The sequence below is a fragment of the Dipodomys merriami genome, unplaced genomic scaffold (assembly GCF_024711535.1).
Source record: "Dipodomys merriami isolate MVZ:Mamm:240054 unplaced genomic scaffold, mDipMer1.0.p SCAF_10, whole genome shotgun sequence".
Lineage (NCBI taxonomy): Eukaryota > Metazoa > Chordata > Mammalia > Rodentia > Heteromyidae > Dipodomys > Dipodomys merriami.
Window position 1 is genome coordinate 13,552,833 of NW_027202271.1, and position 27,752 is coordinate 13,580,584.

Sequence of the window (27,752 nt, forward strand, 5' to 3'; positions counted from 1 at the left end):
CAGCTCACCTCCAATCTGCTTTCCATCCCTAGATTCCCAAGCTCAGAAAGAAGAGACATAGTCAGCATGGAGCTTTAAGCCTTTGTTGAGAAGGAAGGTCTGAGGTTTATGTACAAGAGAGAAGGGATTGGTACATGTACAAAAAGATGGCCCGCATTCCCTTCCAAGGGCTCAGAAGAAGCTGATAGGGAACTGAGTAAAATAGTGTGTGAAGATGCTCCATGTGCTATCCCCTGCCAGAAACCACCTAGCTGAAGACAGGACATGGGCTGTTGGCACACCCTTGCTGTAGTGCAGGAGAGCACCTCTACTCTTCAGCTACCTCACAAGGACAGTGTTTGCCTAGCCTGGAAGGGCCAAGGGGAAGGGCATTGGGCCTAACATAGCTCCTCTACCCTTATCTCAAGAGGATAGCAGATTGTGTGTGGCAGGGCCCAGGCATAGCATAGCCTTGCTTTTGGTAAGAGATATCTGAGACTGGCAGAGTCCCCAGAACTCCCTCAGCCTGGAACTTCTAGACCAAAGAAAAGGGGGGAAAAAGAGGGGGGGATACAGTTCTCTTATCCCATGGAACTCTAGTGGGAGAGGAGCCTGGGGGACTATGCTGGAAGTGGTTTTTCCCAGCTCAGAACTGACCCTCCAGGAAATGAGGACTATGGGGCAAAGTGCAGCATGGGAGGCACTAAGGAAGTGCCAGGACCCCAGAGACCAAGTGTGTAAAATGGCACAGCACAGCCTTTTGCCAGGCCCATTGCTTCAGGTCAGGTTCCTTGTCTAGACTTGGAGAACTCAAGAGTTGAAGTGCTTCTGCTTCCAAGAGGGTCGGGTCTCTCAGTGGGGGCCTGGGGCCCGAGGGTGTACACTGAATGGTGCAGCACTCCTGGCTTGGTGGCGAACAACAACAGGCTGGTGGCGGAGGCCTGTGGGGAAGACAAGAGGCCTGTGAAGGAGCAGAAGACTGAGCAGGGCAGGGAAGCAGCAAGCAGTGGAGATGAGGAGGAGCTTGGAGAGACTTTGGCCTGATGGAGAGATGGATAGCTCTTTTTGTTTTTCCAGAAGATGAGGTGGGGTGAAAAGAGGCTGTGGCACAGAGACAAAGTAAACTCAGGAAGAGACCCCAGGCCAACCAGATGTCAAGAAGCAGAGCTCAAGTGATATCTGACCGTCCCTGGCAGCGGCTACTGCTGAACTCTTTGGAGAAGCCTAAGGATCCCTGCCCTAGGAATGGAGCTTTAGCAGTCCATAACCACAGGCCTGGTCCTGCCTGCTCTGGCACAGCTCCCTGGCCTGGCAATTCACTATCACTTGAGTCTGAGTCTTAGTAGAAGCCAGGAGACAGCATTAGTGGGAGAGAGAGAGAGAGAGAGAGAGAGAGAGACCATTTCCCCAAGGGCACATGCAGGAAATAAGCCATGCTTCTCAGAGCATGGAGCATGCAAGAAATAGGTGTTCCTATTGCTAGGAGGCTGACACAGGATGCTTCCAAGGCATGCAGGAGTTGCCTGAGAGTTCCTGTAGTTGAGGAAGGCGGGCATGCAGAGGGGGCAGCTGTGGTGCCTGGTACCTGTCAGGGGCCCCAGGCTTGGGGGTTAACAGTTTGATTCATCATGGTGGGCTGTATCACAGAAGAAGCGTGAGCCCCGCTTGGCAGTACGGGCCGTGAAAGGGACACTCTTCAGCACTGTGGCCCAGGAGAGAGACACAGCCGTCAGGCCTCATGGGGATGGGGGAGTGGGAGGAAGGCCTGAGGGGTTAGGTTGGGCTCTGGGAGCTGGGCCCAATGGGTAGGTCCTGGGACGAGCAAGACCCCACCTGTAATGATGTCCTCAATGGTACCGTCCTTTCCCTCATAAACAGGCCGGTGCTCCTTAGCCTGGCGCCGCCTCAACTCTGCAATTAGCTCCTGCTGTTGCCACTTGTTCCTCTGGGATGGAGTCTAGGGCCAACATTGGAGGGGGAAGGAACTCACTAATTTGACAGGGGACTGGTTCCTGTCCCAAGATTCAGTTTGAGAATACCTCTGCACTGCTGGGAATCCCCCTCAATCCCTCTGGCCTTCAATCCCCGGGCCCTCTGGGAATCTGTTCCAATTTTCCATCTTTTTTCTAGCCTCTGTTCCTCCTCAGCCCCCAGTTCTTTGTTTGCTGCCTTCTCCAGGCCAGCTCTTGGTTCCACCCACCTTGGCATCCAGCTTCTTGGCTTCCTGAGCCAGCTGCTTCTCCCTCATTACCTCCTCCTGCTTCTTCCGGGCATCATTCTCTTGTTCTGCTTCCTAAGAACCACAAGGGTGGAGGGTGAGGTTCACACACACGCTGGGAGAGGAGGGACTAAAACATCGAGGGTGGAGAGTAGGTGGCAGTGGGATCAGCTAACCCCAGGTGGCCACACTCTGGAGGGGCACTTCCTGCCCCAAACAATGACAGGAAGGGCCCGGGCCCCCACCCTGCCTACTAGTTCACAGTTAAGAGGCCTGTCACCAGCCCTCCTTGTCCTCCATTGCTCTCTCCCCAGAACAGCCCACAGCTGAAGCCCAAGTGCTCTCCCCCAGTAAATTTTGCCTTAGCCGACCTCATTAAAAACTCTACAGCTTACCTTGTAAGAACGAATGAATCTGACAAATACTGGGAAAAATACAGAAGGAGGTGTGGTCTTGGGACTCTCACCAAAGTAGCGCACAACTGCATTGTAGGCCTCCTAAGGAAGGGATGGGCGGAGGGATAAGCCTGGTAGGCAGAAATTCAACTAGCACACTAGAGACATGAAAGCAGAGCCTGGAGCCAAAAGCTGGAAAATCAACCACCTGAGCTTCTGAACTAGAAAAAATGTAAGTTCCCCAAAGCTCTCAATCTCTAGCCACGATGGTCACCTCTAAAGCATTGTCTTCCTCCTACATACAGCCTGTCAAGAGTTGGAGACCTACCTGGATCTAGTGCCTTGGTCCTGGCTCTTCCCACCCCCCCCAGCCTTTGTTTACCTCAGCTGTCTTGGCATCACGCTGGAGCTTGTCCAGTTTGCCTTCATTGGTATTGAGGAAGCTCCGAAGGACACTGTTGTCATGAAGGCTGCACTCGCGCCGAATTAGCTCCATACCCCGGCCCAACTCCTTCACGTCTAGCAGCACGTTCTCCAGGGACACTGTAGTCACCCACCAGAGGCCTGGCTGAAACCGGCCCAAGGCTTCCACAACCTTGCCCTCCCCCAGACACAGGCGCCCTTGGGGTCTCACACCCATGTGGACATGTACCCAGCCAGTTGAGTTCTAAGAGGCAGGGGAAACAAATGGAAGCTATGAGCTCAAGACCCCAAAGAACAAAATCAAGGGGGAACTGCTGGTTTTCACAGTGCAGCTGTTTTAGGCTTGTATCTGCTTTTGCAGCTGTGGTAGAAACAAGTGCCCTATGTCTATGGAGGACATTTATAGTTCTTAGAATCACACTGCATGTGTTCAAGACAAATGCTGTCTCTGGACCACTTCATGGAGGATGGGAGTAAAGCCCTTGCTCCCCTTCCTATTCCCACTCCCAGGGCTGGGCTGGGCTTAGGAGGACTCTGGGTGGCTCCTTCGGAAAGCTTTGAAGTTGTCAGAAAGAAGATAACAAAAGCCAGAAACAAATGGAACCAAGCATTCCCTCTCATAGCTTCCAGGGATTGTCCTAGGCTGGATGAGAGGGCAGGGCCACCCAGCCAGGCTCCCCTCACCTGCTGCAGCCTTCTCCACAAAGTGTAGCTCATGCCAGAAGTTAGCTAGGTCTGGGTACTTCTCCTTCACTGTCAAGGCGATGAAATGGAGAAGTGTCATCTTCCGGTCAGTGGACTTTGTGTCCAGGAGCTGTGAGGGAGGGGAGCAGAGAGCTGAACATGCTGCTCTACCACTGCTTACCTAGCTTCCCGCCCATGCTGTCCCTCCATTTACCAGATCTAGACTTTGGAGCTTGAAGCCATACACAGCTCCTCGCTTGCTGCTGTTCATGTAGTTCCCCAGTGCAAGTATGATCTGTCCATAAAATGTGAGGGGTGAGTAGTTCAGACCAAGCTCCAAGGCTACTTCCTCTTCTCCATATCACCCCAGGCCCCTACCTTGTACATGGGAACCAACAGCACCCTATTTATCTCCTCTCCCTACCTCCAGCATCTGCTTCAGTTTCTGTGAGGACTTGACTGAAGCTGAGGCCGCGATGATGGCATTCAGTTGCTAGAAGAAGAGATGAACAGAGTCACCCAGGCTGGGAGGGAGGTAAAATTGGAGTGGCTATAAAGACTAGCAGGGAAGCCAGGCGCCAGTGGCTCACGCCTGTAATCCTAGCTACTCAGGAGGCTGAGATCTGAGGATCGTGGTTCAAAGCCAGCCCGGGCAGGAAAGTCGGTGAAACTCTTATCACCAATAAACCACCAGAAAACCGGAAGTGGCGCTATAGCTCAAGTGGTAGAGCACTCTCCTTGAGCTGAAGAGCTGAGGGACATAGTTTAGGCCCAGAGTTCAAGCTGACCCCCCCCCCCCAAAAAAAAAGACTAGTAGGGAAGATGACCAGCAGGGATGGAATGGGATGATAGATAGGTCGCAGTGGGGGTCTGTGATTTGGGTGGGGGCTATACCGGTGTGAGCATTTGCAGGTTGTCCTGAAAGTTGCCCAAGAAGGCCATGCCGGCCATTCGCTGGGTGAGCCGCTCCACCTTGCTGAAGAGCAACATGAAGCGGTCCTCTGCTGCAAGCTCTTCCAGAGGCTGCCGCTCACGCTCATATTGTCGCAGCAGCTTCACCTCAGCCTCTGTGGGCAGGAAGCGCATCAGGCACTCAACAAAGTCCACTGGTAGTGTCTGCAGGTCAAACCTGTGTAGGAAAGAGGACCACCTTAGACCTGGCATTTGTCCACATTCCCCTCATCCCTAGAAAAATCAGTTAGGGGTGGGGAAGTCATGCAGAGTACACAGCAATGATCGTGGGGAATGTTCCAGGCTTCTGTTTAAAAGCCTTTCAATAACTTCCCTCTGTACGTATGGTTAAGTATTAACACTTGGATGACTTCTGTCTACTGTCTGCCCTGCCTGTAACTTCCTATCACATTTCGTTTTTAGTATCCAAAGTACCAGGCTCCTTCCTCTGGGCCTGAACTGCACTAACCTGTGTACTTCCTTCAGTCCCAGTTGAGACAGCACCTCTTCTAGGAAGGACTACTCCACCCTGACCAAACTCAGCCATATTGCCTCTCCTATCTATATCCTACCAGCCTGGTGATATTTGCTTGGTGTTACTGCACTGTTCCCACCAGTTAAGAATTCTCTGGGTAAAAGCCTGGGCTGAATCTGTACCTCCTCATTCTGTGTCTGACACAGCACAGATGCAGTAAGTTCTGCCCAGTGGATGACTGAAGTGTGTGAGAAAGTTCCGTCAGGAACCCTAGAAACTGGGAAAAGCCAACTCTTCAGTGGATAAATAGGTTGCTGATTGTCTGGGGCCCCAAGGCCTCAGGGGAGGGAGCCTCACGTGTGGATGGCCCTGCAGATCTCCTCAGCTGAGCGGCCAGCTTTGCGCAGGGTGATGGCCAGGTTCTTGGCACGGTTGGCTTCTAAGAGGGTCACCTTGCTGGCAGCCTTTTGTGCTGTCTTATTTTTGGAGCAGATGAGGTCAAGAGCAGGGCCCTGGGCTTTCGTCTTAAACAAATCTTCAAACTTGTCCAGGTCCAGGTCCTGGCAGAAGTACGTAAGAAAGGACAATGATTCAGTCTCACACTGTGAGAGCACTGACAGCATGCCCAGCATGGGCCCAACTCTGCTCCTGCAGGACAGAATTGGAACTGACCCATTCTGGTTGAGGGCTTTTCCAAGTCCAGGAGACCTGGCTAAAAGAGCAGCCTAGTCTCCAACCCCCAGCCCTCTAGGCCCTAAACCCTGTCACCTCCAAGATCTTCTCATCATCAAGCTCACTGAAGACAGTGCCACTGATCTGATTGGGCTTCAGTGCTGTCCAGTTGAAGACTGGTAGCCGGAACTTGGTCTTGATAGGTTTCTTAATGCGAATGGCTAGTTTAGAAAGATGATCAGTAAGGCAGAGCCCAAGGATACATTTTCCTTGTATCACCAGCCTGCCCAGCACCCTGGGGACTCACCTGACAGGCCCACCGTCAGTACTACTGAGGGAGCAGCACCAGGGAGAGGTGGGGCTGGGGGACACTTGTCTGGAGGAAAAAGGAATGGTACATTGGTCCACAGGGTCATGAATCTCTTCCCAGGCCACCCTCACCGCCTGTCCATATTCCACCCTGTGTGGAATCGGCTCAGGCTACTCCCAGGAGTCCTTAATAACAGCTCAAGCTAGTCTCAGACCATTTCAGTTAAGCCTCTGCTTGGCTGATCTCAGAGGAATTAGGAGCAACATCTTGAAGATCTTAGAAGCAGGTTCTGATCCTCCCACTCCTCCACTAGTAACCTGTGCTGCTTTATGTCTGCTTCTACTCTCAGCCTTCTCATCCTCACTTCCTATCCTGCCAGCCCTCAAATGATGCAATCTCCCAGCTACTCTTCCAGGAAGACACTACTGACTACACATTTGGCTCCCATAAAAACATTGTTCCACCCAGCTCAGAGGTCTTGGTTACCTGGTAATGGAGGAGGGGGTGGAGGCAAAGGTGGAGCTGGTGGAGGGAGCAGAGGAAGGGCTTCCTCAGCCAGTGGGGCTGAAGCCAGCAGGTCCAGGTCAGAGGGTGGTATGCCTTCACTCAGCTCTGCAGGGCCTATCCTGGCCAGGACCTCTCCACCCACAGACTCCAGGCCCCGGGCACTTGGCTCCAAGTGGCATCGGCGTTGGAAGGCCTCCTCCTTCTCCTTAATGAGCCTCCGAAGGGTATGCACCTGGTGGTTTGTGTTCTCGTATGTCTCCTATCAGCCATTGAGGAAAGTGGGTGGGGGGCGGGGTTTAGAATCACAACAGCTGCTGCTACCAAGGAATGAGAATTCCTACCCAAGGGACCAACGGATCTATGAAGGTATTCAGAAAAGCACAATTCCATGTGGGGAGCAGAGATAAGAAGAAGAACTGGCCTGCCTCCACTAGTACCTGGATGAGTCCTTCCTTCCTGCTCCAGTCTATTCTCATTGCTAAGGCCACTCAAACCCCCAGGGAAAAGGATCCCCCTGAGAAACACTCCCTTTGGACCACTGACAGTCTGACACTGCTGCTCTCCCCATAACTTTTTGCTTCTCACTACACTACTGTTTTTTTTTTTCATTTGGCCATGGTATATCATTCATTTGGAAGCCCCATGGACAGGCCTTGTATGAGCCATCTCTAGACCCTCATAGCTCTGTATTTAACAGGGGCTGTGCATATATAAACACACAAATATATCCACATGTACACATGTGCCCAAATACATACATATGTATGCACATACGTGTGTGTGCGTGTGTGTGTGTGTAGCAACAGAGCCAGTATAATCATATTCCTCCAGAAGAAAACAAAGGTGGAGGCATGGCTTTATAACCAGTAACAAGGTAGGCAAGGAGACCAAAAAAGGGACAAATATGATGAACCCCCGACCTTCTAATCTAGGATGCCTGGTAGAACCTAAGAAAAAGTCAGAGTAATGGGCTACTCTGATCCTGCTCTGTAATCAGGGATGAGGGAGTACATGAAGAAGGCAGTCTCGCCTGAAGAGTCCAGGGATGCTTATGGGTACCACATCCATTCTCACCCAGTTTGTCTGGCCCACTCTGTTTTCAGCTTCCTTCTTCAGCTAAAAAATGGGATTATTAGCCGGGTGCCGGTGGCTCATGCCTGTAATCCTAGCTACTCAGGAGGCTGAGATCTGAGGATCGCTGTCAAAGCCAGCCCAGGTAGGAAAGTCTATGAGACTCTCCAACAAACCACTAGAAAATCAGAAGTGTTGCTGTGGCTCAAGTGGTAGAGCGCTCGCCTTGAGCTGAAGAGCGCAGGGACAGTGCCCAGGCCCAGAGTTCAAGCACCACAACTGGCCCCCCCCCCCCAAAAAAAAAAGGATTATTTTGGGGCAGCAGCAGTTCACACTTGTGATCCTAACAACTCAGGAGGCTGGATTCTTAGGATTATAGATCAAAGCCAACCCTGACCAGGAAAGTCCATGAGACTCTTAGCTCCAATTAGCCACAAAAAAGTCAGAAATGGAGCTGTGGTTCAAGTGGTAGAGCACTATCTTGACTAAAAACGCTCAGGCACAGTGCCCAGACCCCAAGTTCAAGTGCCAGGACTGGCACAAAAATATGGGTAAAATCATCAGCCCACCATAACTGAGGAAAGAAAAGCAAGGCCCCAGACCATGGAGCCCAGGTCCTCTCTTCCCCAGATTACTGAACCTTGATGCTCTCCAGCTCTTTCTCTCGCTGCAGCAGCTGCTTCTCCAATTCAGCCACCCGCATCATGTTCTCATTCTCCAGGTCCAAAAGCTTTTCTGTGAGCTGCAAGATGGGAAAGGCAGGATTATGTTAAAACCTGGGCACCCAGGATAGCCTGACACCTAGTCAGGACCTGGGCACCCCCACCATAATGCTACAAGGGCAAGCGGCTTCCCTATGAAACTCATGGGCCAGGGTCTAATATACATGAAATAGGAACAGAGCTTAGCACCCGTGGCTCACTTGCAATGCTAGCTTCTGAAGAGCCTGAGACCAGGAGGATTGTGGTTTGGAAGCCAATGTAGGCAGAAAGTCTAAGAGAGTCCATCTTCAATTAACCAACAAAAAGCCTGACTTGAGGTGTGGCTCAGTGGTCCAGTGCCAGCTGTGAACAAGCAAACCAACTAAGTGAAAGGTCCTGAGTTCAAGCCCCAGTACCAGCAAAAAAGAAAAAAGAAAAGAAACCAAAATGGATAGATACAAGGCAAGTGGTGGTGTCCTCAGCCTGAGGTCACCTAATGCCCAGCATGAAGGCCACTGTATGTATGTGTCCCAGTAAGGAGTCCAGTGAATCAAGCCAGAGCCTTGATGGTTCTAAAGCCTTCTTGAGGCTTAGTATGGAGACAAGTAGATCAGCTCAGGATTTCTGGAACTTAAATGATGCCCATCCCCCACCCTCAACACTAGCTTGAACAGCAAAAGAGACCACCTACATGAGACACGTGCTCCTCCAGCTCTTCCACCTTCTCCAGGGCTACATTCTTAGTTTCAGCATCTTCTAACAATCCCCCAACATCAAACACGTTGTCCAGATATGCCTGAATCTGCACCTGCAGCTTCTCACTCTCCGTGTGCCTTGACTTCTGGGGAAAAGCAAAGAGAGTAGTAGTTGAGGGAGCTAGCAGAGGACTGAAGGGGCTCCTGGAAAATCTTCATTCTCATCGTCTCCCACTACCACTTCCTAGAACACACAATCAGCATCATATTAGAGTCTGGTTCCAATGAAGTTACCGGACTGGAGAGCTCTCTGCAGGAGGTCCTGAGTCCCAGAGAAGACAAGTAGATTTTAGAAGTATCCAGGACTAGATTCTTGTAAAAAAGAAAATAATATTAAATTTTTTTTTGGTCAGTCATGGAGTTTGAACTCTGGGCCTGGGCACTGTCCCTGAGCTCTTCAGCTCAAGGCAAGTACTCTCCCACTTGAGCCACAGTGCCACTTCCAGCTTTCTGGTGGCCAATTGGAGATAAGAGTCTCATGGACTTTTCCTGCCCGGGCTGGCTTTGAACCGCCATCCTCAGATCTCAGCCTCCTGAGTAGCTAGGATTACAGGCGTGAGCCACCAATGCTCGGCTTTAAGCATTCTTTGTGCTGGGTCTAAGATTCTCTATCTCCAAATGCTTTACTTGATCAGGACCTCGACCAGCTCACCTGCAGGAACTCCTCTAGCCCCAGCTTGGTAAACTCATACTGCAAGTGGACCCGGAAGTTCATGTCTTCCACTGAGTGCACCACAATGTTGATGAACTGCATGCAGGCCACCTGGGAAAGGGCAGAATATCAAAATACAGTCAAAATGGTTCCTGACCTTAAGAAGCTCATAGTTCTTTCTGATGGGTATGCACTGGCCTAGTTCCTCACCATGAAGTCAATGTTGCTGTCTTCATTCCGGAAGTATTCCATTAGCTTCTCAAATCGATGCAGCTCCTTGCACACCTGAACCAGCAAACTTTCTCAGGGAAAGGATCTGCTCCACACAGAACCCAAACCCCTGAACTATGGCTTCCAGCAGCGTTATGACAAAAGCACCGGTTCTGACTAAGTTTAACCACAACTCTATCTAGGGAATGATCCATTTTGAACACTGTAAAAGAAAACTGGGAACCTGGAATCTGGCCCTGGGTATCTGGTCTCCTACCATCCCGAACCAAGTAAAGCCTGTGCCCTTGGATTGGGTATTAGGTGCCTCTGGTCAGGTTACGAGGGGAAATGGGGAGATCTGATGTGTCTGAGTTAAAAGGAGGGCTGGGTACAAGTGGCTCATGCCTGTAATCCTAGTACTCAGGAGGCTGAGATCTGAGGATCGCTGTTCAAAACCAGCCTAGGCAGGAAAGCCCATGAGACTCTTATCTCCAGTTAACCACCAGAAAACCAGAAGTGGTGCTGTGGCTCAAGAGGTAGAGAGTTAGCCTTGGGCTGAAGAGCTCAGGGACAGCACCCAGGCCCAGAGTTCAAGCTCTAGGACTGAACAAAACAAAACAAAAAAAAGACCGACAAAAAAAAAAAGTTAAAAGGAGGGATTCCACCATGACTGAAGCAAGAGACTGAGGTCCCAGGGATCCACAGGGGTGGGACTAGCACAGGAAAGCCCTCTACTGAGAGGGGTCCAAGGGCTCCTCAGAGCCCCTGAGCTTCAAGGAGGAAGAGCTGTTTCCTGGATTGAACAATGGATGCGAGGAAAGAGGTCCAGAGTAGAGGAAGGGGTGGGAAGACAGCTGTGGCTGATGTCGAGGAATCCCACAGTGTGTTGAAGCACTGTGGTTGCAAGGGTAGTCTGGGAGCTGGGGAAATTCCACACAGGAGTTCTCTCTCCCCTCACTAATGGTTATATCAACAGCCCAGGAGACATCCTTTTCCTATGTAAACTAGGTCCCTCCAGTGGGTTCACAGCAGGAGGACTGCCTGGGGGGTCTTGTAAAGAGCAGATGCCCAGGCTCCAGTGGGTCAGAAGAGGGGTAAAGAGGTCTACACACTTTTAACAAGCTCCTCTGGTAATTCTGATGGCCATTAGATTAGGATCACTGCACTATAGCTCAGAACATTCATTCTTAGCCAGCTAATTGGCAGGCTTCCTGCCAGGAGACCTAACGGGATTGAAGTTGATTTTGCTTTAGTTTTTGTTCCTGCTCTGGGAAGCAGGCTACTTAGCCAATCAGAGATGTTAAAATCACTGGAAATCCTAAGAAATGGTGCTTACCTATCTGGCTCCCTGCCTTCTCCCCGTTTGCCCCCCTACTCCTACATAGAAACATGCCAGCAGGAGACTGACCTCTTTGAAATTGTCAAAAGCAGCAAGAATAATTTCATGACCTCCTCGCACCAAACACACAGCTGCCAGGAGTTCCAAGACCAGAGCTTTGGTCCTAAGGAAGGAAGATTAGCACCTTAATCAGGCCACCACACAGTTCATGTCCACAACTGCGGAGTTGTTCTGTAAGGTAGATCCAGCCTCAGTGGTGAGGAAAAGGGTAGGCTTTAGAAAGGTGACAGAATCAAATCCCAGTACAGCCAAAACAGAATATACATTTTAAAAAAGGACAAAGCTGGGGCTGGGAAGGTGGCTTTGTGGTAGAGCACTTGCCTTGCATGCATGAGGCCCTGAGTTCGATTCCTCAGCACCACATAAGCAAAAAGAAAAAAGCCGAAAGTGGCGCTGTGGCTCAAGTGGTAGAGCGCTAGTCTTGAGCTGAAGAGCTGAGGGACAGTGCCCAGGCCCAGAGTTCAGGCCCCATGACTGGACCCCCCCCCCCAAAAAAAAAAAATAAAGACAAAGCTCAGAACTGGTAAGAGGGATGGTTTATCACCTAAGAGTTAAACTGCTGAGGACTGTCAAGTTTTTCTACCCTTGATTAAAGTTTTATTAATTTTTTTTTAAAGAAAGGTGAGAGAAGCTGGGTGCGGGTGGCTCACACCTGTAATCCTAGTTACTCAGGAGGCTGAGAGCTGAGGATTGATGTTCAAAGCCAGCCTGGGTAGAAAAGTCCCTCTGAACAACTCTTCTCTCCAACTGACCACTCAAAAATGGGAAGCGGTGCTGTGGCTCACTCAAGTGGTGAAGCACTAGCCTTGAGCACAAAGAGGCTCAGGGATAGAATCTAGGCCCTGAGTTCAAGCCCTACAACTGACAAAACAAAAGAAAACATAACAGAAAGAAAGAAGGAAAGAAGGAAGGAAGGAAGGAAGGAAAGAAAGAAAGAAAGAAAGAAAGAAAGAAAGAAAGAAAGAAAGAAAGAAAGGAAGGAAGGAAGGAAGGAAGGAAGGAAGGAAGGAAGGAAGGAAGGAAGGAAGGAAGGGCAAGAGAAAAAGAGCAAGAGAAAGAAAGAGCAAGAGAAAGAAAGAGCGAGAGAAAGAAAGAAAGAGCGAGAGAAAGAGCGAGAGAAAGGGAGGGAAGGAAGGAAGGAAGGAAGGAAGGAAGGAAGGAAGGAAGGAAGGAACGAACGGTGAGAGGAAGATTTGCTTCCTCAATAATTGTGCAGACCAGAAGGAAGCCAGGGACACTTTTCCAGCAAGATGGGGGGGGGGGGGGGAAGGAAGGAGAATCAAAGGTCTGACTCTGGCTACAGAACCACAAATCCAGGCAGGACTTGTCCAGGGTAAGTGCAACCCAGATCTTTGGAGCCCTGAGCAGAATGAGGAGGAAAGGAACTCACCTTGGATTCTTGTTGTTGAGGCTGAGTGCAATTTCATTGACAGCGTGGGGATGGGACATGACCAAATTGAAGCCATACTGTAAGCAAAGAGATAGGAGAGGACCTTGTTGGTAAGAAAGGGAGAGCCTAGCCAATCTCCTTGGCCACAAAGCTTACTGGCAAACCTGTCTTTTAAAAGCAGTGCCCTGCTAGCTGTCCTAATTCAACAGATGAGGCAGAAGTAGAGCACCTGTAGCTAGTGCTGTCTCTTACCTGATAGTTCATGATGGCTCTGAGACAAAGGATACAGACGTGAACATCATCCTTTTGGCTCACTAGGCGGGAGTTCTTCAGGGCCCTGCGGCCAGGAAGAGTGCTGTATCTGGAGGAGAGGGCCAGTCAGTCAGGTGGGTGTTGAGGCTGCTGAAGGATCCAAACGCACTCCTCATCACCCAGACAGCAGGCTGCCCCTTGGCAGCGGCAGATATGGGGAAGAAGGAGTGTGTGCCAACAACCATGAGAGCGCAGGAGGCAGGCCAGTCAGCCTGTGCTCACCCCTCTGGAAGAGGCCTTTGTTCACACCTTCCTAGGATCCAAACTTTATCATCAGCGTTTAAATCATGCTAACTCCAGAGACCTTTTGAAATACACAGACCTGACGTCTTTGTAGTCCTGTAGACCTATAGTCTATATTTCCAGAAAGATATTTATCCAAACTGCGCTTTTCATGGAGTAGGAAAATCTTGGCTCTCATCCCATTATTATGTCTCCAAAAGGCAGGGCACACCCCCACAGGTGTAAGGGAAGCCAACGGGCTACACCTGGCTTTGTACCACCCCTTTGCAGCCTCAATGATGAGTTTGTGAAGAGAAATTTTAAAGAGGAAGCAAGTATGGATCTGCTCCTTCAAGACAAGAATGATGAGCACTCTGAGGGACAAAACCCAAAGGCGAGAAATAGGGCCATAAGAGAAACAAGCCAGAGCCTCCTGTGGAGGATAGGTGGGGGAGGCTCTGAGAAGCCATCTAGTCTACTAGCAGATGGCTCTTAAAACACCATAGACAAATGAAGGCACAGCAGCTTTGGAGAAAAAAGGCCAGAGGAAGAAGAACAGGGAAGGAGAGGAACAGGCAGGTAGGTTCTAGCTGGTCTCTGAGAACTGGATGGGCAGAGTGGGAGTTAGAGGTAACAGCAATGAGGGCTGGAACTGGATCAGCCAGTAAAGCCTGAGCCCTGCCTGAGAGTTTGGGGGAGAAATGGCTGAGAGTAAGGAGAGGAGGAGGGGGAGAGCTGGAGCCCCAGGTGAGGCGGCACAGCAAAGGACGATGTACTTACCCAGGACAGACCGCTGGGCAGTCAGGGAGACAGAGAGAACAGACCAGAGACAGACGGGCAGGCAGAGGGCAAGAGAGCTGAGCCTAGAAGCAAGAGTGGAGGGAGGAGCATGAGCACTCACCGCAGTTACTGAGACCTGGACTGGGGCTGGGGTGGGAGGCAGGCGGGCAGAGCGAGCACACACATACCGGAGCACAGACTGGCGCGCAGAGCGAGCGAGGCTGTTGGTGAAGGGGGCCGACAGGATGCTGGGCGGCTGCAGGTCCTCGATTGACCTGCTCCAGGACCGGAGTTTGTCAAATGCACCATCATCACCACTCTCCAGACCCTCAAAGTCAAACCTGGAGCATGAAAGGACACACATGCGCACACACAGGCACATACACGAGAGACATTTTATGCTAAGCCCCTGACAGGCCCACATCCCATTTTCCAGGCCTCTAGGGCAACAAGAAGCAAAGGCAGCAAGAGAAGAAAGCAGAATTGGGCAGCAAAGACTCCATTCTGGTTAGGAGCCACCACTATAGGACAAGAGCAGAGAGGCTGAGGCAGTTTCAGGAGGGGGATCTAAGAACAGGGAATGCTTAGAATCTGGCTTCTCTGTTCCAAACTAGCCAGGAATTCCAGGAGTGGCCTCCCCATGGACCAAGGATTATGGGGCTAGCTGGCTCCCTGCACTCCAAGCATCTCACTGAAGGGACATCTGTGGTTCCATATGGAGAATATAAATATAGCCTAAGGAGGAAGTGGTGGGGACTGGCCCAACTGCAGGTCTTGCTCATTGGTCAGTGGCAGTGACTAAAGGGCCTCTCAGTGCCCTGGGAGACGCCTAGTTTGTTCTGGATTGGGTAGATGGAAGGAAGAGGATGGTGTTCCAGAACACCCAAGCCCTTTATATTTAGGAAATGCATCACTGTCCCATGCCAGCACTGGCTTTGTGTTTTCATTTTGCAGTGTAAGGGGTTAATGAAACTAGGGCTGTGTGGCAGGCTAGCATGCTAGGCAGGCACTCTACCACCTGAGCTACACCTCGAGCCTCAGCATGGGTTTTTTTTAAAGGCTAAATTTTCTATAACTGGCTACTTGAGACTTCTATATATATATTTTTTTTTTTTTGGGGGGGGGGGGGTCCGGTCGTGGGGCCTGAACTCTGGGCCTGGGCACTGTCCCTTAGCTCTTCAGCTCAAGGATACCGCTCTATCACTTGAGCCACAGCGCCACTTCCGGCTTTTTTCTCTTTGCTTATGTGGTGCTGAGGAATCGAATCCAGGGCCTCAGGCGTGCAAGGCAAGTGCTCTACCACTGAGCCACCTTCCCAGCCCCTAGAGACTTCTATATTTTTCTAATACAGAAGTTCCTTGGCTTCAGCTTCCGGGGGGAAGAAATTGCAGGCTGAGATTGTGACTAGGGACAGAAAACCCGCAGGAGTTGGGGTGGCTTCTCTGTCACTTGTTTCTGAGGTCCTGTCTCCTTTGTGAGTGAGTGTGTCCAGGGAAAAGAGAACAGCCAAGGCCAGAAACCCCCAGGGCTGTCTCTTACACTGCCATCAAGGCACACTCACTAAGAACAGACTGACTCACCCTTCCTGTCCACTACTCCGAAGGACACTAAGGACTAGAGAGAATCTCCCACAGGCTCTTCTCCCCACAGGGCATCCTGCTCTGCAAACATATTCCAAGTCAAGGAATGGACTGGCGCTTTCTGGGACAGTAAACAATATCCACAAATGCTGAATATGCCAAAGGAGGCAGAGGCAGGTGTTGATACCTGGTGATCAGGAAGTGGTTAGTGGGGGGCTCTCTAGTAGATATCAAAGGAAACTCCCTGACAGGGAGACAGCTTGCTGGTAGCCTTTTTCTCTCTTTCTCTCCATCAGTCATGGTACTCCTGAGCACTTACACCTCCCTTCACTTAAACTCTACATGGCCTCACCCTTTTCTCTCAAGCTTTCCCAAAACACACTCTCCTATCCCAGAGTTTTTTTTGCCAGTCCTGGGGCTTGAACTCTGGGCCCGGATGCTGTCGCTGAGCTCCTTTCCCTCAAGACTAGCATTCTACCACTTGAGCCACAGAGCCACTTCTGGCTTTTTCTGGTGGTTTATTGGAGGTAAGTGTCTTACGGACTTTCTTGTCTGGGCTGGCTTTGAACAGCAATCCTCAGATCTCAGCCTCCTGAGTAGCTGGGATTACAAGCTCCCAGTGAGTCTTTCCTTTTAAAACATTCAGCGACACTTCCTTGGACACCAGAGCACCAAGGGTCTAGAGTATTCTTGGTTTAGAGCAGCTGGGATTTGTTTACTTTTCAAGTATGATAGGTTTATTTGGAAAAATGATCTATATCTTTTTACTATAAAAGTTCTGAATTTAGCCAGATGCCGGTGGCTCATGCCTGTAATTTTAGCTACTCAGGAGGCTGAGAACTGAGGATTATGTTTTTTTCAAAGCCAGCCCAGGCAGGAAAGTCTGTGAGACTTTTATCTCCAATTAACCACCAGAAAACAGGAAGTGGTAGAGTGCTGGCCTTGAGCTAAAGAGCTCAGGGATAGACCCCAGGCTCTGAGTTCAAGCCCCACAACAGACAAAAAAAAAAAGTTCTGAATTTAAAAAAGTCATTTCAGCACATGCTTTTCATTTCTTTCTATTCAAAGAGTAGGGACTGGAAGAGTGGCTCAAGTGGTATAACACCTAGTTAACAAGCTCAAGGTACTAGGTTCAAATTCCAGTACCACTCCCCACCCCCCAAAAAAAGAATTATTTAAAGAGATAGGAAGGCCAGGTGCTGGTGGCTCACACCTATAATCCTAACTACTCAGGAGGTTGAGATCTGAGGATCATGGTTCAAAGCCAGCCCAGGCAGGAAAGTCCATGAGACTCTTTTTCTTTTTTTTTGCAGGGGTGGGGGGAGGGGGGACTGAACTCTGGGCCTGGGTGCTGTCCCTCAGCTCTTCAGCTCAAGGTGAGCACTCTTACCACTTGAGCCATAGTGCCACTTCAGGCTTTTTTCTTTTTGTGGTGCTGAGGAATCGAACCCAGGGTCTCATGCATGCAAGGCAAGCGCTCTACCACTGAGCCACCTTCCCAGCCCCTCCATGAGACTCTTATCGCCTATTAACTACCAGAAAACCAAAGTTGCTGTGGCTCAAGGTGGTAGAGAGCTAGTCTTGAGCAAAAGAGCTCAGAGACAGCTCCCAGGCCCCAAATTCAAGCCTCTCAACCAACACATACACACACAAAAAAAGGGATAGGAAGATCACAAAGTATGCTTTCTGAAGGGATAGGAATTAGGTATAGGCCACTCTCTGGTTTAGTAGAGGATGATCTGAGTAAGGTGATAGGAAGGTCAAATCTGGGAGAGGCACTAGTATGTACCTCACAGGAAATGAGACCTGCTAGATAAAGGAGAACAGACATAAGGGCAGGGACAATAGAAAACAAAAGTCTAGGCAAAGGCCAAGGCCCAAGACTAGGGTTTTTCAGGACTAAAGGCTTTCAGTACTGGGGAACTACACAAAGGACTACATATAATCTAATGAGCAATCAGGTACACTGCTCTCCCTACTGATTTGTTTAGGATGTAAGTATGCATATATCTGCCACTTTATTAACTATCACTGCCCTCTTCTTTCCAGATAATCAGGTAATTTGTGGTAGGGCATGCTACCCTGAGTAGGAATACAATTAACAGTAAAGCAGATACTACAGTGTAGACCTAGAATGTTCCAAATAATACTAGTGCTTTACACACATTTCCATTTAATCTTTACAACCCTTTCTTTGAAGAAGATAAACATGCTTGAGTGAGCCCACACAGAGTACAAGACACAATTGAGATCAATGCCAGCTTCACTTGACTCAAAAGATGCCTTATTCTTTGCACGACTTTGTGCTGTCTTTCCTGTGCTAACTCATTCTGGCTGCCTCAAAGCTAAAAAGACTGCCTAAAAAAGGTTCCCATATATACTTCATCTGTCTGTCCAGGTCAAAGGTCATGCTCTTGCTCCTAGATTCTTCAACAGTAGTCTGAAATAAGCATCTCATCTGGGGAACCAGAACAGCTTCAGAAAGATTCAATTCTAGAGATGATGGAGCTCACCAGGGAATCCCAGACATTTCCTTGGATTGTTTGCAGACTGGCATTTGATCATTTGATTATAATCTTCCTATACCACAAAACACACTTCACTGATCTTCATACATGCTCTTGGCTTGCCTGTTCCCTTCCACGCCATAACCTTGGCTACTTCCTCCTGTCCGGGATGCCCATTCCCACCTGTTAGAATTCCATCCTTCTTCCTCTAAGTAGAATGGGACTCTGTAATCCCCAGGGGTCCCCAACCTTAGCCCAGGAGCAGTACTCACATGACAGAACACTGAGCAAAGGACAGATAATCCACCAGCACATCCAAGCCTTTGTTTTCATCATTAAGAAACTCCCGAACCCACCTGCAGATGAGAGGAAACACAATGGCAGTGGGATCTGCTCAAGTGGGTTAAGGGGGGCCTCTGAACCCTTTTTGGATCATTCTGGAGCCTGGCTGGGAAAATCCTCAAAACCAAAACCTACAATATCCCTTCATGGTCATGTCTTATGAGCTAGGGATGGAGAAAAGCACAATACCACTTGCTTTCGTGTGAACATGTTTCAAGTCAAGCACACTTCCAACCACTTTTTCTTTATGGACCAGGGCTCTGGTGCAATCATTTTCTGTATCCCTTAGAGACATTACAGGCTTAGCAAAATGTTATTGCTCAATGTTCGCTCAAAGAATTGGGGAGGTATTTGTAAGGAAGTTAAAATATGTAACTAAATTCAGGTGTGGGGCAGTAGGGGGAAGGGAGAATAAAAGTAATAGAAGGGGTAAATATGATCCAAAGTACAGCATATATATTATTTTTAAAAATACCACAATTAGTTGGGTGCTGGTGGATCAGACCTGTAATCCTAGCTACTCAGGAGGCTGAGATCTGAGGATTGTTCTTTTGAAGCCAGCCAGGGCAGAAAAGTTTTTGAAACTCTTATTTCCAATTAACCACTCAGAAAAAGACAGAAGTGGCACTGTAGCTCAAGTGGTAGAGCACTAGTCTTAAACAAAAGAAGCTTAGAACAGTACCCAAGGCCCTGAGTTCAAGCCTCAGGACCGGCAAATAAAACAAAACACAATGTAAGCCTTCACTCTCTCTGTATAATTAATACACACAAAAAAATAATTTTTTAAAGAAGTTAAGGAGTATTTACCTCTGTGTTCAGAGCAATGCTTTGACAGAGAGAGCAAGTTCCCAGGTTGACTCAAGTCTCAGTCAAGATACTGGCAGAGGGGCAAAGAGAGCTGTGAAACGGGGTTACTGAGTGAAAGGGCTCTCCACAGATTTCAAGGAAAGCAGTTTGAGGAAGCAGTGAGCAAAGTGGGCCATGAGTTATATATGTAGTCACAGTAAGTCTGGTGAGCAGAAAAGGCTGGGGATGACCAGGAACTCAAAGAACTCCAGAATACCATGACCCTTTGGGTTCAGATGACGATGGAAGGCAGGTATATAGAAAACAGGAAATGTGAAGGATAATGTCCTAGGGCATTTTTGCCTACTGCCTTCACTCCTTTTAGGACAAAAGGCAAGAGCAAATTCCAGAAGGAATGTTATATTACAAGCTCATTCCACAAAGACATAAACCCTCAGGTTAAAAAAAAAAAATCCTTACTCTCCTGAGTTCTCTATTCTGTATAAGCCAGCTATACCCAAACTGCTCTACAAAGCCACTTTTCAAACACAACTGAAGCACCAGCACCATGTTGGCTAGACACACCCCAAGCAGGAGAGAGGCTGGGGCTGGAACACCAGGCCAGGCTGAGATTTGGCAGCAGGCTCTGGCTGAAAGCTGACTGACACCAGAGCTGCCTGAAGTTAGCTTCCTCTCTGGAGGCCTACAGGCCTCCCGTTTCCTGTCTGTCTGCTCTCCAGCTCCCCACCCCCTTCTCATTTCCTGTCTGAGTCTACACTGCTATTTTCGGGATCTTGACACTTTGAGGAAAGGGTAAAGGTCACTTAGGCAAGGCAGAGAAACCAATACAAACCAGGGAGGGAGGAGGAGTTGCAGGGACTCTGGAATCCTTACTTCCTAGCAGGCTTCACTCCATACTTTGCTTTCATAAGTGGTTCTGCAGACCCCTACCAATCAGGCCATGAGAAAGGAAGGAGTATCTACTCTTCTTCACCTTGACCTGATCTCCAGCTACACACACACACACACACACACACACACACACACACACACACACACACACACACACACACACACACACACACACACACACTGATCTCCAGCTACACACACACACACACACACACACAGGCCATGAGAAAGGAAGGAGTATCTACTCTTCTTCACCTTGACCTGATCTCCAGCTACACACACACACACACACACACACACACACACACACACACACACACACACACACACACACACACACACACACACACACACACACACACACACACACACACACACACACACACACACACACACACACACACACACACACACACACACACACACACACACACCCTAGGATCCTAGCTATCCCAATAACTACCCAGGAAAGTCTTAAGTCAGATGGCATAGACTCCTAAAATGCCAGTACTAAGTATTCCCTGGGAATCAAGGACAAGTCTAGACCTCTGTGTGTCAACTGCCAAGGGGCCCTGATGCCTGGGACCCATGTTAGTCTGGGCCTAAATCTAAGACAAAAGCCAGGGAGGCAGCAACTCTGTAGAGTGAGAAGGGAGAAAAGACTGTTACACATTGCCGTGGTCCTCTGTCTACCAAGACCCCCATCATCACTCCAACTACAGGAGGACTTAAAGAAGACAGCAGGACCCGAGAGGGAGGTCCTGTGGAGTAGCATGGGTGCGCAGCACTGTAGTGGGTGTCACTCTTGCCCTCACTCTTGAGGCAAACTGAGGAGCCAAGTTTCTTTCTGTGAAAGATTCACCAAGTGTGGAACCTTGGCCACACCTTTCCCATTGGTTTGGCTTTCCATTACTGGTCAGATGAGTGTAGAAGCCACGTCCTGGCCACCACAGCATACCTTCTGAGGCCAGGAACTGTCCCTTTCCTGCCCTCTCCTGCACTGTTTCCTTTGTGACTGCAGCAGCTGACTACACCAAGATGACTTTCCCTGTAAAGAGTCCCAAGCAGGCTCCGCGTGCGGGCAGGCAAGCAGGCCACTACTGTGACAAGAGAGGAAAGGCTAATTGTGTCATTTGGCTTTTCCCATTCTACTCTCAGGAAGCTTAGGGACCTGGGACTGGCATCTACCCAGTAACCTCACCCTTCCCCCTGGCTCCACTTCTCATTCACTGAGGCACTTATCATGTCAGGTACTTCTCAGTGAATGAGAAGTCAGAACTCCTGACAGTAGACCTTCAGTCCTACACATCAGGTGTCCCTGTGCTTTCTGCATGTCTTCACACATTCTCTTCTTTCCTCCTCTCTTTCTCTCTGCTTCTTCCTTTGTCTGCCAATCTGTTTCTCTCTCTCTCTCTCTCTCTCTCTCTCTCTCTCCCTCACTTATATATCTTTGCTGGTTAGTTTCATAGAACCAAGGCATTGCCCTCTTTCCCTGGACCTAACTGGCCTTCTGCCTCCTCAGTAACACCTGGCTCCCCACTCAGACTGGAAAGAAGACTCATAGATCTAGGGAGCTCTGTCAATCACTTGGTAGCATCAAGATCTGTAAATACAGGAAACGTTCAACTCCTGCCTTACATATTTTCTGGTGTTTCAGGAAGCTTCTGCTTATGAACTAAAATTGTTTCCTCTTAAGAAAGTAAGTGTTGGTAGCTCATGACTAATCCTAGCTATTCGGGAGGTTGAGATCTGAAGATCATGATTCAAAGTCAGACTTGGCAGGAAAGTTTGTGAAACTCTCATCTCCAATTAATCACCAAAAAGCGAGAAGTACAGCTGTATGGCTCAACTGGTAGAATGTCAGCACTGACCAAAGGAAGCCAAGTGAGAACAATTGGCCCTGAGTTCAAGGCCCAGGGAGGAGCAGCACAAAAAAAAATTTTAAGTAGCCAGGTGCCTGTGGCTCACACCTATAATCAATCCTAGCTACTCAGGAGGCTGAGATAATAGCAGTTGGAAGCCAGCCCAGGCAAGAAAAAGTTCATGAGACTCTTACTTCCACTTAACCAACAGAAAACTGGAAGTGGTACTGTGGCACTAGCTCTGAGGAAAAAAAAAAAAAAAGTAAATAAAGTGGACACCAAAAAGCCCAAGTGGTCATCACATAGGAAGTAGGTCTCAGTAACCTCCCACCCTCAGCCTTCTCTGGGCCTCGCTTGGCTCAGTACCAGCCACAAACAGACTCTAGTCTCAGCTGCTGTGGGAATGTCTTCTACCCAAAGCCACAGGATGAGGCCCTCAGGAGAGGCCCCAAGCTTGCCAGAAGGATACAGTCAGCAGCTGGCAGAACTACGGGGAGGAGTGTGAGGGGGGGTGGGAGAGCCAGGAAAGGCACAGTCTAAAGCCCTGGGGAGCCAGGATCCATTCCAGGGGAAACCCTATGATAGGAAGGCTAAACAGCAAATCATCCTCAAAGGACACCAGGTCCTATGTAGCAGCAACACCTGGACCAAATGGAGAGTCTGGGTTGGCCAGATTTAACTCACCCAATGTGATTGGTGCGAAGAGAGATCTCTAGCTCCCGCAGAACTTTGGTTGACTCCTGTACTCTCCTCCTGAACTTCTGTGAACATAGAATCATCTGTTACTGATAGAGACCCCCTCCAACTTTCTCTTTTATAGATAGTCTTGCTACTATGTAGCCCAGGCTGGCACCGAACTTGAAATTCCCCTGCCTCATCCTCCCAAGATCTAAAATTACAAGCATGTACCACCATGCCTGGCTATCCAACTTTACAGTATAAACAAAGGGTTCAGAAAAAGGATGGAAGGGTAAAGAGACCTCCAGCCTGGAAAGCCACTCCAAATCCCTGGCCTCAGAACCCAGAAATCCAACTCTTATTTGCTCAAAAGCAGATGTCCCAAGTCAAAGGGTTTGTGCCCAGATACCACAGGACCAATATAGGCAGCAACAGGAGGACCATCTGTCTCATACTTCACCTTCCGAGTTACACTGGGATCCAAGAAGCTCTGGAGTTTCTGGATGTAAGTGTGGGGAGGATTCTTCACCTGGAACCGTTCCTATAAAGGAAACATGTATACATGTACAAATGTACATACAGAAACACAGAGCCTAAGCCAGGCGCTGGTGGCTCACGCCTGTAATCCTAGCTACTCAGGAGGCTGAGATCTGAGGATCAGGGTTCAAAGCCAGCCCGGGCAGGAAACTCCGTGAGACTCCTATCTCCAATAAACCACCACAAAACCGGAAATGGCGCTGTAGCTCAAGTGGTAGAGCGCTCACCTTGAGCTGAAGAGCTGAGGGACAGCGCCCAGGCCCAGAGTTCAAGCCCCACGGTCGACAAAAAAAAAAAAAAAAGAAACACAGAGCCTAAGGAAGACACCAAGGAAAGACTGTTCAATGTAAGGGGGCTTGGCCTCCCAGCTGTCACGTGGCCCTTAGTATCACTCAAATCCTAGGTTTCTATAACTTATCCCCAGGCATTTCTTATCTTTTGTAATCTTCTCCAATGAGTGATCTCTGGGCCTAAAATGTTTTTCTATGTCAATTAAGTATGCTGGTTACTAAAATGCAGGGATTATAGCAGTACTATGACCAGTACCAAAAACAAAGATATGACTGGAGAATGCTGTTCTCTGGTTTTAGGAAGACCAAGGGAAAGGGATCCTGACCTTGCAGAACCCAGTTTTTATAACTCCAAACCCTGTAAATGGAACTAAACTGGCTAACAGTGTTAACACAGCTCAGGGCTACAGTCAAGCCCCAAGTCCCAACAATGCAAGGCAAAATCCTGCTGCTTTAAGCCAGGTCACCTCCCAGTCCCCTTCTCATAGGGCACAGGGAAATATACCCTCTCTATTTTGGCTCTTCTCCCCCATCTGGCCCAAGAAGAAATGTGGAAAACTCCACTAACAAAAAAAAAAAAAATCTAAAAATCTTGAGGATGACAGAGAAGCCCCAAGAATGGGGCTACAAAACAACACAATGTTAGGAAACAGGACCTGGAAACAAATTAAAGGAAAAAACAGTTTGAGAATGCTTATGTGACCTCGAAAAGACTGTGATATTATTGAAGAGTCTCAGTACAAAAGAGCTACTGCTTGTCAAACCCCAAGCAGGTGCCAACCAACTCTTCTTAATGCAGAACCCAAGGGGATGGGTCTCCATTAGGAAAAAGAAGCTTGGATTAGGGCCTCTGAATCAGATGGTAAAGAGCACAGTTGGCACAGACCTGGCACCAGCTTGCCTAAGCCCAATCTGGCTCTATCCACTTACCAGCAATAGGCAGGTTCATGAACTATGTGACTCTTCAAATGCAAGTTCTTTCCTCAGAGGATTTTTATGAGGACTGAATTAGTATGTGTAGAGTGCTTGATACATAACCAGCATTCAATAAATGCTAGCTGTTATTTTATTAAGAGCTTGAAAAGAAATACATCTTTTTTCATGACAAGGGCTATGGAAAAAGTGTTAGGCAGGGCTGGGAAGATGGCTCAGTGGTAGAGTGCTTGCCTCTCATACATGAGGCCCTCGGTTCAATTCCTCAGCACCACATAAGCAGAAAAAGCCAGAAGAGGTGCTGTGACTCAAGTGGTAGAGTGCTATCCTTGAGCCGAAGAGCTGAGGGACAGCGCCCAGGCACAGAGTTCAGACCCTACAACTGACAAAAAAAAAAAAAAAGAGTGCTAGGTAAACACTAGCACTGGGCAGGGTCTATCCATACCTACAAAGAAATATGAAAGAGGAAGCTAAAGCCTGGAAGATAGACCCATCTAAATTCAAAAGTTCATGACCCACTCATGACCCTGAAATATAGGCAGGTAAAGAGCCAGGTATTAAAAGATCTTGGCTCTTGCCAGGTGCTGGTCACTCACACCTGTAATCCTAGCTACTCAGGAGGCTGAGATCTGAGGATCACGGCTTGAAGCAAGCCTGGACAGGTGGGACAAGTCTGTAAGACTCATTACTAATTAACCACCAAAAAGCCAAAAGTAGAGCTGTGGCTCAAGTGGAAGAGTGCTAGCCTTAAGCAAACAAACAAACAAAAGCTCAGGGACAGTAGCAACAACAGCAGGAATAAGAACAAAAACAAACAACAACAAAAAAACCCTTGGTTCTAAGCAAAGTAATACTCTCTCTTCTCATCTAGCTCTAGACACTATAAGGAAAGCCAGATTTCTTTACTATTCCAAGATTTGGGAAGAGGAGACTAGATGACAGGTTTTTCATTCCTAGAAGTCTGCAGATAATGAGAAGCACCATGCTATTTACCTGGAGTAAAGTGAGAGAAAAGGGCCGGGTCCTTGAGCCCCAGACCTATGGAAAGGCAGAAGCAGGCTCTGCTGGGAAAACTACCCACCTCTTCCATAGGCCGCCTCACACAAACCACTTCAGCACCCACTGCCCACTGGAAATTATCAAAATAGCACTTTTTGGAGCTTGGTCTAACAGTTCTGTCTCTGTCATGAGTCCCCTTAACTAGGCTGGGGTTCCTGCCAGGGCTACAGTTGACGCCTTTGACTTTCCTGCCTTGTGTAGTCCAACACTATTCCCCACCTCCCTGCTTTTCCCAAGCACATACCTGATCACAGATCAGATCCCACTTCTTCTCATTGTCATACTGTCGCAGGAGCCGGGCCTTGTCAGGAGGCAGGTTCATAGAGCTCTGAAGAATATAAATGAACAGACTGAACCCCTGCCTATAGGCGTGCGCATGCAACACACACACACACACACACACACACACACACACACACTCTCTCTCTCTCTCTCTCTCTCTCTCTCTCTCTCTCTCTCTCTCTCTCTCTCTCTCTCTGAAGGACAGAAAGGCTAAAATGACCTGTCTTTCCTTCCTAGGCTATCAGACTTTACCTTGACTCTGCTGCTGCTCACACAGCTTAAAAAGGTGATGCAACTCTCCTGCCTTCCTATTTGTATTAGTTGGATTTGGTTGAACAATGTCTTCTAAAACCACAGGTCATAAAATAGACGGTAATGAAGAAAAATTAACCTTTTTAAAATGGAAATAAGGGCTGGGAAGGTGGCTCAGTGGTAGAGTGCTTGCCTTGCATGCATGAGGCCCTGGGTTCCATTCCTCAGCACCACATAAGAAAAAAAGAAAAAAGCCAGAAGTGGCGCTGTGGCTCAAGTGGTGGAACCTAGCCTTGAGCTGAAGAGCTGAGGGACAGTGCCCAGGCCCAGAGTTCAGGCCCCACAACCAGACCCAAAAAATAAAAAATAAAAATAAAAATAAATAAAATGGAAACGAACAGATTTAAATAGGGTAGACTATACCAGAATTTACTGCAATTATATAAATGTCTCAAGATTCCATTTCTTTTACATTCCATGTATGTATGTGTGTGTGTGTGTGTGTGTGTGTGTGTGTGTGTGTGTGTGTGTGTGTATATATATATGTATGTATGTATATGTATGTATATATATGTGTCTGTAAAACGTACTTTTTTTTGGTCTGGTCGTGGGGTCTGAACTCTGGGCCTGGGCACTGTCCCTCAGCTCTTCAGCTCAAGGCTAGCGCTCTACCACTTGAGCCACAGCACCACTTCCGGCTTTTTTCTTTTTGTTTATGTGGTGCTGAGGAATGGAACCCAGGGCCTCAGGCGTGCAAGGCAAGCGCTCTACCACGGAGCCACCTTCCCAGCCCTGTAAAACGTACTTTTTAACATGAGACAGTTCAAAACTTTGAGAGCCACCAGTTCAAAGAAGCGACTTGCAATATACTTTTCCACCACTGTCTGAAACAGGTGACATTACTGCACCATATGCTTGCATGAGTGAGCTGTGACTAGCCACCACCTATTTAAGTGCTGTCTCTCTCTCTCTTGCACAAGTCAGATGAAAGTAATGAGAAGGATATTTGTAAAGAGCATGATTAGAGCTGTTCAAATACTTTAAAAAAAAAGGTTTACGAAAGTTTAGGACTTTATTAGTATCAAATTACATATGACACTTTTCCCAATTAACCTAGACACAACAGTGTCCTGACTCCTCACCCAGACCTTCCAATGTAGAACACTGAAGAATAGCCCAGCAATCATTCTATTTTGTTCATTATTGATTGCTGAATGGGCAGATAACACTGTGAATGAGGGAAGCCTAAGGAACCCATATGTAGGGCGCAATGTTCGGAGATAATATCCCCTCAGCTCAAGTCTAGCGCTCTACCATTTGAGCCACAGCACCACTTCTGGTTTTCTGGTGGTTTACTGGAGGTAAGTCTTATGGACTTTCCTGCCTCGGCTGGTTTTGAACCATGATCCTCAGAGGTCAGCCTCCTAAATAGCTAGGATTACAGGCGTGAGCCACTGGCACCTGGCTTTGTTCACAGCTCTTTACCACTAAACAGTCTGGGATTTTTGTCAGATCCCCCCATCTGCACACCCACACTCCTAAATGAAATGTGTTCCCCACCCGAAGTGCCGCAACTGCCTGACAATGCTCAGGACTTTCCACAGAGCCAGCCTCATCCTGGGGGAA

General features: G+C 48.6%; 1 protein-coding gene across 6 annotated transcripts in view; it reads right to left on the reverse strand.

Annotated features, from left to right (window-relative positions):
• Positions 1-69: 69 nt before the first annotated feature.
• The window catches only part of Fmnl3 (formin like 3), a 71,029-nt gene continuing 43,346 nt past the window's right edge, over positions 70-27,752 (reverse strand). For 2 of the 6 annotated variants that reach the window (XM_070040549.1, XM_070040578.1), the window contains exons 2-27: positions 25,837-25,920; positions 23,234-23,314; positions 22,780-22,856; positions 18,466-18,549; positions 14,295-14,447; positions 13,045-13,153; positions 12,793-12,869; positions 11,412-11,505; positions 10,004-10,078; positions 9,794-9,904; positions 9,078-9,227; positions 8,326-8,427; positions 6,594-6,873; positions 6,105-6,173; positions 5,894-6,018; positions 5,483-5,685; positions 4,594-4,828; positions 4,124-4,192; positions 3,914-3,994; positions 3,700-3,829; positions 2,975-3,135; positions 2,593-2,694; positions 2,180-2,272; positions 1,813-1,936; positions 1,565-1,681; positions 835-920 (exon numbers count right to left, since the gene is read on the reverse strand). In XM_070040549.1, coding sequence (XP_069896650.1) covers positions 1,590-1,681; positions 1,813-1,936; positions 2,180-2,272; positions 2,593-2,694; positions 2,975-3,135; positions 3,700-3,829; positions 3,914-3,994; positions 4,124-4,192; positions 4,594-4,828; positions 5,483-5,685; positions 5,894-6,018; positions 6,105-6,173; positions 6,594-6,873; positions 8,326-8,427; positions 9,078-9,227; positions 9,794-9,904; positions 10,004-10,078; positions 11,412-11,505; positions 12,793-12,869; positions 13,045-13,153; positions 14,295-14,447; positions 18,466-18,549; positions 22,780-22,856; positions 23,234-23,314; positions 25,837-25,920 — 2,961 coding nt within the window. In that variant the 3' untranslated portion in view covers positions 835-920; positions 1,565-1,589. Of the gene's footprint in view, positions 921-1,564; positions 1,682-1,812; positions 1,937-2,179; positions 2,273-2,592; positions 2,695-2,974; positions 3,136-3,699; positions 3,830-3,913; positions 3,995-4,123; positions 4,193-4,593; positions 4,829-5,482; positions 5,686-5,893; positions 6,019-6,104; positions 6,174-6,593; positions 6,874-8,325; positions 8,428-9,077; positions 9,228-9,793; positions 9,905-10,003; positions 10,079-11,411; positions 11,506-12,792; positions 12,870-13,044; positions 13,154-14,294; positions 14,448-18,465; positions 18,550-22,779; positions 22,857-23,233; positions 23,315-25,836; positions 25,921-27,752 lie in introns of all 6 variants that reach the window. The other 4 variants (XM_070040569.1, XM_070040559.1, XM_070040588.1 and 1 more) reach the window with 4 other exon arrangements.